This window comes from Bufo gargarizans, chromosome 2 (assembly GCF_014858855.1).
Source record: "Bufo gargarizans isolate SCDJY-AF-19 chromosome 2, ASM1485885v1, whole genome shotgun sequence".
Taxonomy (NCBI): Eukaryota; Metazoa; Chordata; class Amphibia; order Anura; family Bufonidae; genus Bufo; species Bufo gargarizans.
This window is the reverse complement of record NC_058081.1, coordinates 611743540-611762327: the sequence shown is the minus strand read 5'-3', so window position 1 is coordinate 611762327 and position 18788 is coordinate 611743540. Positions and strand designations below refer to the sequence as shown.

Genomic DNA, 18788 nt, shown 5'->3' with positions numbered 1-18788 from the left:
CCATGTTCTGCACCCCTAGGCCATGTGCCACCATGCTCTATGCCTCCTAGGCTCTGTGCCCCTTGTAATGTGCCATCATGCTCTGCACCCTAGGCACTGTGCCACCATGTTCTATGCCTCTTAGGCTCTGTGCCACTTGTAATGTGCCATCATGCTCTGTGCCACCCTTCTCTCCTCAACCATGACCTTGTATTCTTACCTTTACCCGGTCCCAGGGGGGTCTTTGGCAGCACTGAGGCGGATGCTCAACTGTATCTGTGTCCTGTGGGCTCAGATATAATTGAGTGCAGGGGTGCCGGAAACCAGCAGAATCGACCTGGTGACCAGGTGCTCAGGAGTGAAGGGTTATGTACCCTGTGCTGCTGCACAAGTAGAAAATCCCTAAGGCCGGCCATGACTATCTTGCATCTTAAGGGTTGATGTAGACTCCAACAACCCCCAACAGTCTCTTAGGTGCCCCTTAATTAGCTCCCACTCTGATAGGCCTCACTTTTAACCTAGGTGTTGAAGGGTCTGGTCTGGTGTCTGATATTTATTTGTGTTTCTATAAAGGATGGGAACGATAACAAATCTGGACCATCTGCTTCTGTGTTCGACATTTCCGAGTAATTATGTTGGCTTGAAAAAGCCTGTACCCTACTGTTATTCTGTACCCTACTGTTATTCTGTACCCTACTGTTATTCTGTAACCTACTGTTATTCTGTACCCTACTGTTATTCTGTACCCTACTGTTATTCTGTAACCTACTGTTATTTGATTGTTTCAGCTTATTATTCCGTTTTATTATTATTCTCCGCCCCTTTTTCTACACTATATGGTCATTGTATGGCAATATTTTTGGTTATATTGGTGCTTGTGTAGTAACAGCATACACATTGGCAGGCTTGCCCACCATGCAAATAGGGTTGCCACCCGACCGGCATCTCACCGGTCTAGCCGGTAATTTAGTGCCCCTGCCCATACCGGTAATGACCAGGCACCTCATACAGGTCATACTTACCCCGCTCCCCGGCACTCACATATATACCAGCCGGTATTTTTTGTTGGGAAAGGTGGGGGGGAAAAAATAGTTTTGTGTTAACAAAAAATATGATCAAACCATGGATTTCAGATAACGCCCAGTATTAAGCAACGACACAAAGCACACCACCTTGTCACCATCCTAAACTTTGACAGTCTTTTTTTTTTAAAAAAAAGCTTTATTAAGTATGTAAAATTGTTACATATAATTTTGGTCTTTGAAAAAGGAGGAGCAGGCCTCCGATGTACATACATTGTTTAAGTAACAATAGCTGGTAGAACATTCAAAACATACTTTGACAGTCTTTTTGAACAGTAACCAATCAAATAGCTTCTTTCATTTTCCATTCGGCTGTGGAGACATGAAAGCTGGAATTTGATTGGTTGTAACTTATAATTTACTGCTTTTATTCATAAACCCAATGTAACATTGGCGTCGTCTATCAGCCGGGTCTAGCGTACCGGGTCAGGCTGAGGGCCGTCCCCTTGAACCAGGCCTTCGTCTCCCGCCTCCTCCTTCCACCCCTGCTCCGCCCTCAGCTCCCCCTCCTTCACTGCCGCCGGTGACTCCCAGGCTCTGGCGGAGAGAGGCCGCCTGATATCCTCGCTCGCAGGCCGGAGCTAGCACACCGAAACCGGCTGAGGAGGAGGAGCCACCCCGCGGGCAGGATAGAAGCGCAGCTCCGGAGACGGTGAGTAACTGAGGCCGAGGACCTGACCCGAGCCCGGCTCGTCTGCTCCATTGTCTCCCTGCATCCGGGGGAGAGGAGTGTGGCCGGCTCCACAGTCAGCGCATTATGCTGCTCCTGTAGGTGTATGTGTGTCTGTAGCCATGTCCTGTGTACGTGCAGTGTATGGAGCATTCCGCTACATGTCACTGTATCATCCACTGCACATGTATGTGTCATGTGTACATACAATACCTAGAATCGTATACATATGTGCATGTCAGTGGGGCCCTGTATAGTATATTATCCAGTGTACATGTATGTATCCCTGTATTGTGTACATACAACATGTAGAATCATACATATGTTCATGTACATTGGATAATACAGGGCACCACTGACATGTATCCCTGTAAATACAATCTGTAGAATGATATACATATGTACATGTCAGTGGGGCCCTGTATAGTATATTATCCAGTGTACATGTATGTATCCCTGTATTGTGTACATACAACATGTAGAATCATACATATGTTCATGTACATTGGATAATACAGGGCACCACTGACATGTATCCCTGTAAATACAATCTGTAGAATGATATACATATGTACATGTCAGTGGGGCCCTGTATAGTATATTATCCAGTGTACATGTATGTATCCCTGTGTTATGTACATACAATCTGTAGAATGATGTACATGTCAGTGGCCCTTGTGTGTATAGTCTGCAGTTTTTTTCTGGCGTACATTGTAAGTATCCCTGTTGTGTGTGTGTGTGTGTGTGTGTGTATGTGTATGTATATATATATATATATAATGCTGGCCATACCAAAAATGCCAGATCAACTCATTACAGTCAATGGGAATTTGAAAGTGCTGTATCCGGCAAAATCCGTCAGTCTGCTCTCTGCCAGAACAGCCTCCCGGATATGTGAATGAATCCTTAGGCTACTTTCACACTTGCGGCAGAGTGATCCGGCAAGCAGTTCCCATCGTCAGAACTGCCTGCCGGATCCAGCAAAACGTATGCCAACTGATAGCATTTGTAAGACTGATCAGGATCCTGATCCGTCTTACAAGTGCATTGAAATGCCGGATCTGTCTTTCCGGTGTCATCCGGAAAAACGGATCCGGCATTTATTTATTTTCACCTGCATTCACAGACCAGGAGGACAGATCTGGCATTCCGGTAATTTGAATGCCGGATCTGGCACTAATACATTCCTATCGAAAAAATTACCGGATCCGGTATTCAGGCAAGTGTTTAGTTTTTTTGGGCCGGAGATAAAACCGCAGCATGCTGCATGAACTGATTGCTCTCCATTCAGAATGCATGGGGATAAAATTGATCAGTTATTTTCCGGTATTGAGCCCCTAAAACGGAACTCTATGCCGGAAAAGAATAACGCTAGTGTGAAAGTACCCTTACGCTGAAGATTTTTTGCACGAAAGTCCGCAAGTAATCCGCAAAGTGTGCATATACCATTAGGATGTGATGACCTGCAGTGCGGATTTTAAAATCTACAGCATGTCATTTCTTTTTGGATTGGATTTTCAGTGCGGATCTCACCCTGTGAGATTTGGAGCAAATCCACTTCAAAATCCATTGACTGTAATGTGGATATTCACACATCAGTGGCTTTCTGAGGGCTGTGGTGACATGACAGAATCGTGCCCTATTTCTGTCTCTCGCGCACATTATAGTCTGGGGGCCCGTGAAAACATGGATGCCATCTGTGTTTGGTTCATGGTTTTCTCGGACCAATGGTAGGAGATGCTGTGGAAATACATTTTTGCCTACTAAAGCCTATGGACTACGGATGACATACAGAGGACAAAAAACAGACACATGGACCAAACACGGATCCTTCAGAAACCTTCATAAACCACTAACCGTCTTGTCTCGGATGTCTGAAAGAGGCCTAACATCCTGAATTATTATTATTATTATTATTATATATATATATTTTTTTTTTATTTTTTTTTTGCGGACCCATTGTAACAATGCCTATCCTTGTCTGTAAAACGGACAAGAATAGGACATGTTGTATTTTGTTGTGGATATACGGAATAGGAATGTACAGTCATTTGTGGGTTTTTTTTGCGGCCCCGTTGAAATAAATGGTTCCACATGCTGACCCCCCAAAAAACTGGAACGGACAAAAAATAAGTTTGTGTGCCTGAGCCCTTAAAGCGGTCAGCTCATTTTTATACGTTGGAGGCATATCGCTAGAATAGGTCCTAGTGATATTACCCCAATGTATGAGACGGGCCATGAGACTGATGTTTTCCTTTAGGCCTCTTGCACACAACCGTGTGTTCCCCGTGGCCGTATTGCGGTACGCATATGGCGGGTCTGCAATACACGGGACACAGGCCGTGTGCATTCTGCATCACGGATGCGGACCTATTCACTTGAATGGGTCCAGAGATGCGGTGTGGAACAGAACAACGGAACGGAAGCACTATGGAGTGCTTTCGTGGTGTTCCGTTCCATGCTTCTCTTCTGCAAAAAGATAGAACTTGTCCTATCTTTTTGCGGAATGGATGGATCGCGGACACAATTCAAGTGAATGGGGTTGCGATCCACATGAGGCTAGCCCACGGTCGGTGCCCATGCATTGTGGACTGCAGCACACGTTCGTGTGCAAGAGGCTTTAGTTTCTTTCAGTGTTTTCCAAATCTGTTAAGTTCTTGTGTGTTTTTTTTTTTTTAATTTGTATTTTTTTTCAGCAGATGCTGTTTAGACGGCAGCGATCGGCTGCCGGCAAGCGATGATTTAGGTGACCTCATGAAAGATGCATTTACCTGATGAATGAGCGTTTTGCTCGTTCATCGGGTAATTGGCGGCGCCTTTAGGGTCCATTCACACGTCCGTATGTGTTTCCGCAAAACACGGACACCGGCAATGTGCTTTCCACATTTTGCGGACCGCACATCGCCGGAACTCTCATAGAAAATGCCTTTTCTTGTCCGCAGTTTCTTTTTGCGGATCCGCAAATGCGGTTGTGGACAGCACATACCGGCCCTATTGAAAATGAATGGGTCCGCACCTGTTCCGCAAAATTGCGGAACAGATGTGGACCCATTTTTCCGACGCGTGAATGGACCCTTGCACTAAACGTTCCTGAACACTTATCTGGCCGAATCCTGGCCTTTAGTGGCCAGTGGGAAAACTGTAGGATTTAATGTTTTTTGTTTAAATATAAATATTGACATGTAAAATTAACTTCACAAATTATTTTTTGAACATGTGATTTAACCAATTAGTCATTTTCTGATGACACATTTCCTTAACTGACCCATTGCCTTGAATAGACCAGTCCTGTGTGAAAAGCAGTTGAAGATAAAACAATGCTGGTGCATATAGTCATTGAAGTGAGAGGGTCGGGGTTCAGTCCGGGTGCGATCCATTGTAAGAACAGACCGCATCCAGATGGGAAATAAGCCTAAATCTGCTTTATTTCCATGGCGGATATAGCCCAGAAGCAAGTAGGACAGTGTTGACCCATCTCGTACATTGGGGGCATATCAGTAGGACAAAGGGCTGTATTACACCAGTAGAATATCTGACCAATATCTGTCCAATCAGACCAAAAGGTCTGTGTGTGTAAACGCCCATCTGACCAATGATTGGTGAGAAAATCTGTAATGCAGTCCATGGCGAAGAGCTTTGATTGGCTGCAGTGTCATTGCTGGAGGCCGGACCACAAAGACATTGCCATGACATTTGTAGGCGAGTATACTCTTTGGTTTTGTTACACACAAAAGCAGCGACAGCCACCGTCCAGCACCGCATAATGTGAACAGGGCTGTCGCTGCTTTTGTGCTGTGCCGTTGGGGTGATGGGGCCCAGGGCCTAGGTGGCTTTTTGCTGCACAGTGAGGGCGCTGTGTGGCTGCTGGGTCCCATTGCCTGCTGGAGCAGTGTGGGGGCGCGATGGTCGCCGCACGGTGCCGCGCCAAAGTTAGAGTAGGTTCCCACTTGATAGAGGCGACCTTGTCGGGGTAAGTGGGCCTATGCTTTTTGATCAAACTGTATACTAATGCCTCCTAATAGTGCACAGCAATAGATTGATAATAGTGCTGCAGAGCCATGTCTTATCATGCTGATATTTAATACGTTTGGTATATCAAAATCATAGCTATGAGGATGTGCGATTTAGATTCTCTCTCAAATTTTAACACATTTGTTACAGTGTAACTTTAGGTCAATTGAGCGATATATCAGGGGGCCATTCACAACATACGTGTCAGGGGTGCAACATCATTGGCGGAGTTAAAGGGGCTGTGTCACGTCAGTAGGTTGCATTTATCATGTAGAGAAAGTAAAAAAAAAAAAGGAAAAAAAGGCACTTACTAATGTATTGTGATTGTCCATATTGCTTCCTTTGCTGGCTGGATTCATTTGTCTATTTCGCTACGCACTGCTCATTTCCATGGTTACAGACCACCCTGCAATCCATCAGTGGTGGTCGTTCTTGCACAATATAGGAAAAAGCACGCGCTCCCATGGTCCAGGCCACAAGAGAGGGTGACGCTTTTTCCTATAGTGGCAAAGCACGGCCGCCACTGATGGATTGCAGGGTGGTCTGTAACCATAGAAACGAGCAGTGTATAATGTGATGGAAAAATGAATCCAGCCAGCAAAGGAAGCAATATGCATAATCACAATACATTAGTAAGTGCCTTCTCTACATAATAAATGCAACTTACTGAAGTGCGAGAACCCCTTTTAAGGTTCTTTCTAGATAAAGACCTCTCAAGTATTCAGACGTGTGGACTAGGAATTGCGACCTGTGATATCCTTTTTCTTTTCTTTTTTTTGGGGGGGTACAACCAAATACACCCCTTACTATGGTCAGTGAAAAAACATCGGATTGTTTTTCATGGAGTGAAACGGACACAGGTGTGAATACGACCTTAATGTGTACTTTGAACATTTTATTGTGGCCCTTTTTAAGTAGTTCAGTCGCACAGTTTGGATCCTCACTTGCGCTACATTCGCACAGCTCTTCTGATGTATCTGCTCTCACTTAGGGCTCATTCACACGGCAGTAGGTATTTTGCAGTCTATAAAACACGGATCATGGGCATGCCGCTATTTTTATTTTATTTTTAACTTCTGTAGAAATGTCCTGTCCTTGTCTGTAAAACGGACAAGAGTAGGCCATGTTCTACATTTTTGCGGGGCTGCAGAACGGACATGTGGATGCGGAAAGCATACGGTGTGCTGTCTGCATCTTTTGCGGCCCCATTGAAATGAATGCGTCTGTATACGCCGATGTGCATGAGCCCTTAAAGGGGTTGTCTCACTTCAGCAAATTGCATTTATCATGTAGAGAAAGTGTATACAAGGCACTTACTAATGTATTGTTATTATCCATATTGCCTCTTTGGTGGCTGGATTCATTTTCCATCACATTATACACTGCTCATTTCCATGGTGACGACCACCATGCAATCCATCAGTGGTGGTCATGCCTGCACACTATAGGAAAAAGCATCAGGCTCTCTGGTGGCCGGGATCGCAGGAGTGCACACAGGCTGGGGCTTTTTCCTATAGTGTGCAAGCACGGCCTCCGCTGCTGGATCACAGGGTGGTCGTAATTTTGGAAATAATCAGTGTATATTGTGATAGAAAAATGAATCCAGCCAGCAAAGGAAGCAATATGAACAATCACACTACATTAGTTTTGGTTTGTTTTAACTTTCTCTACGTAAAAAATGCTATTTGCTGAAGTGAGACAACCCCTTTAAGGTAAGGAGTGTACGAAACGCACAGCTATGGCAAATCCCGTAGTGCGAAGGCAGCCTTATAATACTGACCACATCAGGATATTATTTCTGTTTTGCTTTAGTCTTTGGTAGAATTTTTATTGGCATCAGTCACTGATGGAGAAGTGGTTGGGATTTCAGTGCACTGAGCGAGGTTCTCTGGTTGCACAGGACATTATAATTGTTCTTAACCACACAGTCCTGACTTCTGGGCAGCGGCCTGGCACGCTGTGTGTCATCAGCACTCATTCTCATACAGACAGCTGCTTGCCTTGGCTGCGGAGTCGATGCCTTTCACCAGTGGAGAGGATACAGCACCACAGCTGCTTGTAACCTAAGGTCAATAAGTCTTCATTTCCAGTAGGAAACTATGGGTGCCTTCCACTCGCCTGCATTGCTTCTACTTTTAGGGAATGGGCTCAGTAAGTAATGCAGCTTGCAGCGACATGCTCTGCGATTAAGTTGACATACCTCTGATAAACTCCCAGGAGATCCAGCAAATACTTGGGCAGCAGTGTTGGGCCATGTGTTGTGTCAGTGATTTTATTTTCATTTTCGATCCTTTTATTATATTCCTTAAAGAGACTTAAGCCTTGTATATGTATGCAGTTTTGTAACAATATATACATTGGGAAACTGTTACTATTGTGGTCGCTTCTTAAGAGCTCATGCACACAAACGTATTTTCTCTCCATGTCCGTTCTTTTTTGTGGACCGTATGCGCAACCATTCATTTCAATGGGTCCGCTAAAGAAAACCTGAAGTTGCTCCCTGTGCGTTCCGTTTCCAATATGTCCTTATTTCCGTTCCGCAAAAAAATAGAACATGTCCTAATATTGTCCGCATTATGGACAAGGATAGGTCTGTTCTATTAGGGGCCAGCTGTTCCATTTGAAAAATACGGAATACACACGGACATTATCCGGATTTTTTGCGGATCGCAAAATACATATACGGTCGTATGCATGAGCCCTAATTCTAGCATCGTCTGGGGCAAAATGTGGTGTGTTTTGGGCATCTCATTTGAGACAGAATTATGAACAACGTCAACCAAAAAAAAGAATCCATTGTGCGATATCTGCCGAGGTGTTGTGGCTCTGCCATAAACATCCTATAACTGCGGATCTGATGCTGAATGATAAATATGGCGCACCTTTACACTGTGTAGTCTAACTTTAAGGGTGCAACGGCATGGTGGCGGTTTAGCCACACTTTGATCATATACCGCGTGGCCATACAGGCAACAGCAGGCCCTAATGAAACTGAGGAGACGCGGCACCCGCTCTAAGGGGGCATTCACATGACGGCACTCTCAGGGGAAGACCTACTGGGGGCCGCTATCTTTCTGCCTTCCATACATCTAAAAGAGAGGCAACTCTGAGGATCACGAAGCGGCAGCTTATAGCCGTCCCGAGAAGGGACATGTCCTTTCCACGGAGGGTGCGACCCCGACCACACACAACAGCCAATGGCCAGGCAATTTTGCAGTAAAAGTGTGCGGCCATTGGCTGCCACAGATGGGCATGACTTGGCCAACCTCACCCTTGGGTCTAACAAGCCCCTGCATCAGTGAGATCATCACATTACGACAGACTTTTCTAATTTAAAACTAAACTGTGGAGGGCTTTTATTCAGTGACTACAGAAATTTTGAAAAAATATAAGGAATTATTTCATAGTATACAGGTCCTTCTAAAAAAATTAGCATATTGTGATAAAGTTCATTATTTTCTGTAATGTACTGATAAACATTAGACTTTCATATATTTTAGATTCATTACACACAACTGAAGTAGTTCAAGCCTTTTATTGTTTTAATATTGATGATTTTGGCATACAGCTCATGAAAACCCCAAATTCCTATCTAAAAAAATTAGCATATTTCATCCGACCAATAAAAGAAAAATGTTTTTAATACAAAAAAAGTCAACCTTCAAATAATTATGTTCAATTATGCACTCAATACTTGGTCGGGAATCCTTTTGCAGAAATGACTGCTTCAATGCGGCGTGGCATGGAGGCAATCAGCCTGTGGCACTGCTGAGGTGTTATGGAGGCCCAGGATGCTTCGATAGCGGCCTTAAGCTCATCCAGAGTGTTGGGTCTTGCGTCTCTCAACTTTCTCTTCCCAATATCCCACAGATTCTCTATGGGGTTCAGGTCAGGAGAGTTGGCAGGCCAATTGAGCACAGTAATACCATGGTCAGTAAACCATTTACCAGTGGTTTTGGCACTGTGAGCAGGTGCCAGGTTGTGCTGAAAAATGAAATCTTCATCTCCATAAAGCTTTTCAGCAGATGGAAGCATGAAGTGCTCCAAAATCTCCTGATAGCTAGCTGCATTGACCCTGCCCTTGATAAAACACAGTGGACCAACACCAGCAGCTGACATGGCACCCCAGACCATCACTGACTGTGGGTACTTGACACTAGACTTTGGGCATTTTGGCATTTCCCTCTCCCCAGTCTTCCTCCAGACTCTGGCACCTTGATTTCCGAATGACATGCAAAATTTGCTTTCATTCGAAAAAAGTACTTTGGACCACTGAGCAACAGTCCAGTTCTGCTTCTCTGTAGCCCAGGTCAGGCGCTTCTGCCACTGTTTCTGGTTCAAAAGTGGCTTGACCTGGGGAATGCGGCACCTGTAGCCCATTTCCTGCACACGCCTGTACACTGTGGCTCTGGATGTTTCTACTCCAGACTCAGTCCACTGCTTCCGCAGGTCCCCCAAGGTCTGGAATCGGTCCTTCTTCACAATCTTCCTCAGGGTCCGGTCACCTCTTCTCGTTGTGCAGCATTTTCTGCCACACTTTTTCCTTCCCACAGACTTCCCACTGAGGTGCCTTGATACAGCCCTCTGGGAACAGCCTATTCGTTCAGAAATTTCTTTCTGTGTCTTACCCTCTTGCTTGAGGGTGTCAATGATGGCCTTCTGGACAGCAGTCAGGTCGGCAGTCTTACCCATGATTGCGGTTTTGAGTAATGAACCAGGCTGGGAGTTTTTAAAAGCCTCAGGAATCTTTTGCAGGTGTTTAGAGTTAATTGATTCAGATGATTAGGTTAATAGCTCGTTTAGAGAACCTTTTAATGATATGCTAATTTTTTGAGATGGGAAATTTGGGTTTTCATGAGCTGTATGCCAAAATCATCAATATTAAAACAATAAAAGGCTTGAACTACTTCAGTTGTGTGTAATGAATCTAAAATATATGAAAGTCTAATGTTTATCAGTACATTACAGAAAATAATGAACTTTATCACAATATGCTAATTTTTTTAGAAGGACCTGTATATGCAAAAATTGCAACAATTTTCATATGATGAATAGGTTTTATTTCTTGAACCCAAAATACTCTTTTAATATATTTTAATATACTCTTCTTTATCATTTGACAAATGGGAAGCCAGCCTAAGATGTTCCTTGACATCTCTGACCTGGGTGAATGTGATCTGTAGGCAGGAGGCGACGGGCGGATTCTTAGTGTTGGCTGCATGACAGCTGCTATCAGAACGGTAATTTAAGAACTGATATGAGAAATGTGTATGACCATGAGAGCTGTATCAATGGATGTTTCCAGTTCTGCAGGCTGTGGATCTCCTTCAGCAGCATTAACCTCTTATATAGGACATTGGGTTCTGTGCAACCATATCTATTGGAGAGAAAAAAAAAATCCCACACCACGAAAAAGAGCCTGTCCTATATGCGAAACAGTGCCCACTTTACTCTTAAAGAGGGCCTATCACCACAAAATACAATGCAATCTGAAACCATGTTATAGAGCAGGAGGAGCTGAGTGGATTGATATATAGTTTGGTGGGAAAATATTCAGTAAAACCTGTAATTTATATATTTATCTTAGCTTTTTCCGCTTCCTGTGAACAGCTATCGGTACAGGAGGGAGGTGTTACCAGTGATTAATGGCATTGTGTGTATAAAGAGATAGCTGTCACTGGTAAGGCTAGTGTCACACGAGCGGCAGGGGAGTCCGGCAGGCTGTCGGATCCGTCCTGCCGCTAGTTCATGTGTGCCCCCGGACTGCCGCTCCGTTCCCATTGACTATAATGGGGGCGGAGTTACGGCGGTGCACGGCAAGAGGCAGCTGGACTAAAAGTACTGCACGTCGTAGTTTTAGTCCGGCTGCTGCCGGAACTCCGCCCCCATTATAGTCAATGGGGATGGAACTGCAGTCCGGGGGAACTAGTGGCAGGACGGATCCGACAGGCTGTTTCCCCTGCCGCTAATGTGAAAGTACCCTAACGCCTCCTCCCTGTACAAATAGGTATTTGCAAGAAGTGGAAAAAGCAAAGACATACTGTAAATGTATAAATTACAGGTTTTAGTGAATCTTTTCCCACAAAACTAAATCAATCTGCTCAGTTTATGTGGTGACAGGTCCTCTTTTTTAATTTTGTAATTAAGGCCGAATGTATTCAGAAAGTTGTTACAAAATGTTAAGAAATTGCATTGTGCCTAAATTCTTTTTGGGGAGTAGCTACTGAACCCTGAAATTTTTAACATTACACAGGGGCAGCTTTGCTACAAATGGCAAAGTTTTTTTCAGATGGATTATACCTGAGGCTACTTGATGGATACAGGCATGGACAAGTATTAATATAGACAAATATCAGACTATATACAGCAGATATTTACCAAACTTATTTATTTTTTATTTTTTTGCAGGGTCCCCTCCATTCCATCCTACTGGCTGCACCTAGAGCATCCTTCAGCAAGAGGTACATGTGTGCATCTACATCACACAGATCATAGGAACGGATGTTTAGCTGTGGAGCTCAAATGTAGAAAGCAAAATAAGAGAGATTTATCTAATCTGGCATGTGGTGCACTGCTGGAGGATGGCTGGAGGCACAATCCTTGTCTTAAATTAGGCGCATCTCCAGCAGTCCACGTACCTAAAGTGAAATCTACTGTAGCTTTTGACTGCTGTAGATTTCGTTCTTCATTTACACAAAAGAAGCGTAAAATAAGATAAATGTGCCAGTCCCGCTGGCCCCCGCTCCCACCTTACCACACACCTTTCTCTGGAAAGTGGTGGCGGCATTGAAACACCACTTTTGACTACATTTAGTTGCATTAGTGTTTTAAAAAGTTGCAAACACAGGGTTTGCTACTTTTCTCCCAGAAAAATAATGAAAGGAGATGATAAATCTCCCTCAAAAGTATTTTAAAGCCTCTGGATGTAAACAAGAATAATTAAATTCATTGACAGCAAGCAGAAATTTTCACAATAGAAAAGGAAACTACCAGTATATTATGAAATTGCAAAACCTTTCACTGTTACCAAGTACATTGCTCTCGATAAGTCTTCAGGACCCTTTCACTTTTTCACATTGTATTATGTTGCAGCCTTGTGCTAAAAAATAAAATAAAATAAATTCCAAACAATTTGAACTCAGTATCCCATAATGGGAGTGTGAAAACAGAATATTCAAAATCTTTGTTAATTTATTGAAAAGGAGAAACTAAAATCTTGAATTGACATGAGTATTCAGACTCTTTACTCAGAACTTAGTTGAAGCACCGTTGGCAGTGATTATGGCTACCATTCTTCTTGGGCATGATGCCATGAGGTTTGCACACATGGATTTGGGGGATTTTCTGCCATCCTCTGCAGATCCTGTCACGTTAAATGTTCAGGTCTCTCCAAAAATGTGAGAGTGGGTTCAAGTCAGGGCTCTGGCTGGGCCACTGAAGGACATTCACAGAGTTGTCCCTAAGCTACTCCTGTGTTGTCTTGGCTGTGTGCTTAGGGTCATTGTCTTGTTGGAAGGTGAACCTTCGTCCCAGTCTAAAATCCAAAGCTCACTGTATCAGGTTTTCATTAAAGGGGTTGGCTTCTTTCTGTTGACCAATGTGTTTGTAAACTGATTATATCTCACTAATATAGCGTTTATTGATATTTGGCTCCACGTTCTATATTTCATAAGTTATGTCCCCTTGTTCTCAAAGTCTTATGTGCTGTCTAAAAAGAGGTCCTGTCCCTAAAATGGCTTCTGATGGAGAATCATGTGACAGGCGAATAACCTCGTTGTGATGTCTCCTCCATGCACCTGCCCTCTGTTCTTGCACTTCTGGAAGTTTAGTGCGGATGCAGTGTGTTTGAATAGAGGATGCTGAATGATTTGTCTGTCACATGACCCTCCATCAGCGGCCATTTTACAGACAGGACCTCGACGCGGACAGCACAGGAGATTTGCTTTACAAGGAAACATGACTTATGAAATATAGGAAATGCATAGATTATCAACAAAGGCTATATTACTTGGTGCCAAATGGTCCTCTTACAAGATACCTTACTGTGGAGAGGCTTCTTTCTGGCCGCTCTGCCATAAATCTCAGACTGAGTGCTGCAGTCATGGTTGAACTTCTGGAATTTTCTCCCATCTGCACACAGGATCTTTGGAGCTCAGTCAGAGTGACCATTGGATTCATGGTCACCCCTCTTACCAAGACTTTTCTCCCACAATTACTTAGTTTGGTGGGGTGTCCGGTCTTAGGAAGGTCCTCGTTGTTCCAAACGTCTTCCATTTAAGGCTACTTTCACACTAGCGTTTGATCGGATCCGTTCTGAACGGATCCGATCATATTAATGCAGACGGATGCTCCGTTCAGTACGGATCCGTCTGCATTAATAACTTAGAAAAAAATCTAAGTGTGAAAGCAGCCTGAGCGGATCCGTTCAGACTTTCAATGTAAAGTCAATGGGGGACGGATCCGCTTGAAGATTTAGCCATATGGTGACAGACATCTTCAAGCGGATCCGTTCCCATTGACTTACATTGTAAGTCTGAACGGATCCGCACGGCCAGGCGGACAGCTGAACGCTGCAAGCAGCGTTCAGCTGTCCGCCTGTCCGTGCGGAGGCGAGCGGAGCGGAGGCTGAACGCCGCCAGACTGATGCAGTCTGAGCGGATCCGCTCCATTCAGACTGCATCAGGGCTGGACGGAGGCGTTCGGGTCCGCTCGTGAGCTCCTTCAAACGGAGCTCACGAGCGGACCGACGAGCGCAAGTGTGAAAGGAGCCTAAGAATCCTGAAGGCACTATGCTCTCGAAACTTGCTCTTAGAAATTTGTTTGTAGCCTTTTACCTATCTGTGTCTCTAAACAATCCTATCTCTGAGCTCTACAGGCAGTTCTTTCCTCCTTATGGCTTGGTTTTTGCTCTGATATGTATTTGTCAACTGTGGACATTATTTGGAAAGACACATCCCTGTCTATATAATGTCTCAATCAACTGAATTTACCACATGTGGACTTAAGTTGTAGAAACATGTGAAACATGATAAAGAGAAATCAAGAACTAAATTTCAAGTGTCAAAGCAAAGGTTCTAAATACTTATGTCCATGTGAAATGTTAGTTTTTCATATTTTTATTTATTTAAGCTCGAAGCTGCAACATATTAAAATGAAAAAAAGTTAAAGGGTCTGAACACTTTGACTGCATTGTAACTAAAAACCCGCTTTATATGGAATCTGTTTAAACTGCATCCTTTAAGAAGGGAAGGAGCATCTAGAAGTTGACACACTGCTTGCAGAGCAGAAACTAGGCTGCAAGCAGAGGAAGGAGAATCAATGTACACATACATCTGTAGAGCATCGGTTGGTATCCCTAGGTTTGCAGACACTTGCCTTTGCTGCGGTTTAGTATTACGCATGAGAATACTGCCATCTGGAGGTGATCAATGGCAATCTGGCTGCAGTAGATAAATCAGTATAAAACTACTCCCTCTTGTCCATTTTGCCTCATGTGAAATTTAATCATGACTTAAATTTCACTTCATCCTGTCTTGATAAACAGATGTCTTATGGCTTTTACTACTGTTTCTTACAGGGAGCAGGGCAAGGGGGTATGAACCGTGAGGGGGCCCCCGGGAAGAGTCCGGAAGAGATGTATGTTCAGCAGAAGGTGCGCGTCTTACTTATGCTGCGGAAGATGGGCTCTAATGTGAGTATTTGTGTCAAGCAGTGAGAGTTGCCACTCTTGGCTGTAGATGCCATATTTACTCATTGACAAAAAAAAAAATGCACCAAGGAGGAGTTGTTGGAATTGAATGACACTTTCTACGTGTGACTGTAATCGTGAAATATGTGAGTGATCACAATATTAGAGCAAAATAATTTGTTTATTTAGGAAGACTGTACAACTGAACTGAGCCCCTCTAGTCCTCTGTTGGGCTACCTCCAGCCCGCATACAGGATGAGATGCGTTAGAGCATGGAGGCATAAAGGTTCCATGTAGTATCCTGGGGCACATTTGCCCACATATGTTTCAGCTTGTCCTGAAGATCCTGCACACTCATAGGTTGTTGAAGTTGGTGTCCCAGCTGGTCTCATAAATTTGCAATAAATCTGGTGACTGGGCAGGGCAAGAAATCGTTCCAATCTGGCAGATATATTCCTGCGAAACCCTTTCTGTGTGTGGGCGAGCATTAACTTGCTGGAAAATGCCATTTGGAAGCCCTGCCGTGAGAGTTAACACATGGCCGCAGGATGTCCTGCACATATCACATAGCTGTTAGTCTCCCTTGTATCACTACTTGGGGTTACCGACTGTCATATTTGATGGCACCCCCGATCATCACACCAGCAGTTGGGGCAGTGTGTCACTCCACAGCAAAGGCAGGATTGAAGTGCTCACCACAAGCTCTCCATACTCAAACCCCGTCGTCATGAGATTACAAATAGAACCTGGATTTGTCTCGAACAAGGATACATTTCCAGTCCATAGCAGTCCATGTTTCTCGTTCACTATACTACTGCAAACAAAGACAATGGTGGCAGGACACACAAAAGGTTCTGTGACACTAAATTTCCTTCTGCTGTGCGCCTGGAAATGGTCTGGGCCAAGATAAGGGGGGTGCAATTAAGGTGTGACGTGTATTTTGATGGTGGACAACAAAACTGTGGGAGCTGCTCGTGCTTGTTGGCAGATGAAACGATCCTCTCTACTGGTGGCCTGTCTAGACCATCCAGAGCCTGTTCGCCATGTGTGCATGCCCTCATGTAACTTGCTCTCAATGCCTCCTAACAGCTGGGTCAGAACACCCTAGATAGTGAGCAATTGGTGGAAATAACCATCCTGCATCTCTAAGTCTAACAATGCGCTCCCTCAAAATCTGTCAACTGGGCAAAATGTCTTTTGAGTGTGTCATAGAGGCATGTCTAGTAGTCGGCAATCTCTAACCAAGAGTTATCATACCCACAAGTGGCCTCTGAGAGCCTTTTCACAGGGCAGCAGGGAAGCGCTTTTACGCCCTCTTGTGGGAAGATCCATTGTCTAATCCGGCCACACCTGAAATCACTTGCATATCTGCCTGAGATATAACTGCATGGCAAGTTTTGCACCAATCCGACATTTCTGTCTGGGTGCGATATATTATTATAATATATAAACATATAGTTATTATCAAACGTTTGGACACAAAACAAAGAAGGAATACATATCAAATGAAGTAGTATACAAAATGTGTTTCACAAACTAGAATATGTTTTAGATTTGCCTTTTGCTTTGACAGCTTTGCACACTCTTAGCATTCTCTCAATCAGCTTCATGAGGTAGTTGCCTGGAATGGTTTTCACAGAATAATTATGTTTTGTCAACAGGGGCGTAGCTAAAGGCTCATGGGCCCTGGTGCAAGATTTCAGCTTAGGCCTCCCTTCCCTCAGTGCTTTGTGACCAGGGAGGCAAACATTGAAAAATTAAAACTGCACCCCCCCCCCCCCCAACCCCCCTAATGCCAAATTCTTGACCTAACCCCTTCCCTGCAGCCAGAGGTAACTTGACCAGCATGCACTTTCCATAATACCAGTGTCATCTTGTGTGGCACAAGGGTCTTTGGGCCCCCTGGGGCTCCTGGCCCCGATAGCAACTGCTACCTCTGCACCCCCTATAGCTACGCCTGCTTGTTAGGTGTTAATTTGTGGAAATTCTGTCTGAGACCATCAATTGTGTTTTGTAGAGGTAGGATTGGTAGATCGTTCCATACAGTGTTTAGCCCCATTCTACTACTGTCCTAATCCACATTATGGCAAGAAACACTCAGCTAAGTAAAGAGAAACAGCAGTCCATCATCAATTTAAGACCTGAAGGTCGGTCAATCCAGAAAATTTCCAGAACTTTGAAGGTATTCTTAAGTGCAGTCACGAGGTGGTTCAGGAAAGGAAGACCAAGAGTTACTTCCGCTGCATAGGATAAGTAAATTATAGTTACCAGCCTCAGTGCAAATTTGAGCCTACATAAATACTTTACAGAGATCAAGATCCAGACACATCTCAACATCAACTGTTCAGAAGAGTCTGCGATAACCAAGGCCTTTATGGTGAAATTGCTGCAAAGAAGCCACAAGTAAGGTCTCATGCTGTTTTTGCAGTCTGCAAAACATGGATATCAGCCGTGTGCGTTCCACATTTTAATACGGACATGTTTTTTCCGGGTGCCACAGAACGGACTGTGGGTTATCTGAAGCTTTTGTGGCCTCATTGAAGTGAATGGGTCCACATCCAACCCGCAAAAGTCCTAAGGAACAGGAAGCAGAGAATTGTTTGGGCTATGAAACACAAGGAAGGAATGGACATTAGACCTGTGGAAATCTGTACTTTGGTGTGATGAGTCACCATGTGAGATTGTCAGTTCCAACCTCCAGGTCATTATGAGTTGCAGAAAAGGTGAGCGAATGGTTTCTACATTTGTGGAAAAGGAGGTGTGATGGTGCTTTGCAGGTGATTTATTCAAAATTCAAGGCACGCTTAACCACCATGGTTACCTCTGTTTCTGCAGTGACACGCCATCCCATGTGGTTTGTGCTTCGTGGGACCATCCTTTGGTTTTTCAACAGGACAATGACCCCAAACACCCCTCCAAGCTATGCAAAAACTATTTGACCAATTGAGAACCATTATTTCTCATGAAGCTGATTGAGAGAATGCCAAGAGTGTGCAAAGCTGTCATTAGAGGCAAAAGGCAAATCTGAAATCTAAAACATTCTGGTTTGTGTAACACGTTTTGTTCACTACTGAATTCCATGTGTTTGTCATCATTTTCATGTCTTCAATATAGAAAATAAAAACGATGGAATGAAAAAATGTGTCCAAACTCTTGAATGGTACTGTGTATATATAATCGAGTATCTGGATTCTCATAGATGAGCTTCATTTGTTGATTTATTTTACCCTTCATTTATCCATGTAGTTGACGCCCAGTGAAGAGGCCTTCCTGCGGTCATACGCTGGAGTCGTTAATAGTCAGCTTAGTCAGCTGCCTCAGCACTCGATTGATCAAGGTAAATGTGAGACATTACTGG

At 44.0% G+C, this 18788-nt stretch overlaps 1 protein-coding gene across 2 annotated transcripts in view; it reads left to right on the top strand.

Moving 5' to 3' along the window:
- Positions 1 to 1555: 1555 nt before the first annotated feature.
- The window catches only part of CTNNBIP1 (catenin beta interacting protein 1), a 34697-nt gene continuing 17464 nt past the window's right edge, over positions 1556 to 18788 (top strand). The window contains exons 1-4 of one of the 2 annotated variants that reach the window (XM_044278313.1): positions 1556 to 1713; positions 12151 to 12203; positions 15320 to 15433; positions 18677 to 18767. In XM_044278313.1, the coding sequence (XP_044134248.1) occupies positions 15338 to 15433; positions 18677 to 18767 (187 nt within the window). In that variant the 5' untranslated portion in view covers positions 1556 to 1713; positions 12151 to 12203; positions 15320 to 15337. The remainder of the gene's footprint in view (positions 1714 to 12150; positions 12204 to 15319; positions 15434 to 18676; positions 18768 to 18788) is intronic. The other variant, XM_044278314.1, reaches the window with a different exon arrangement.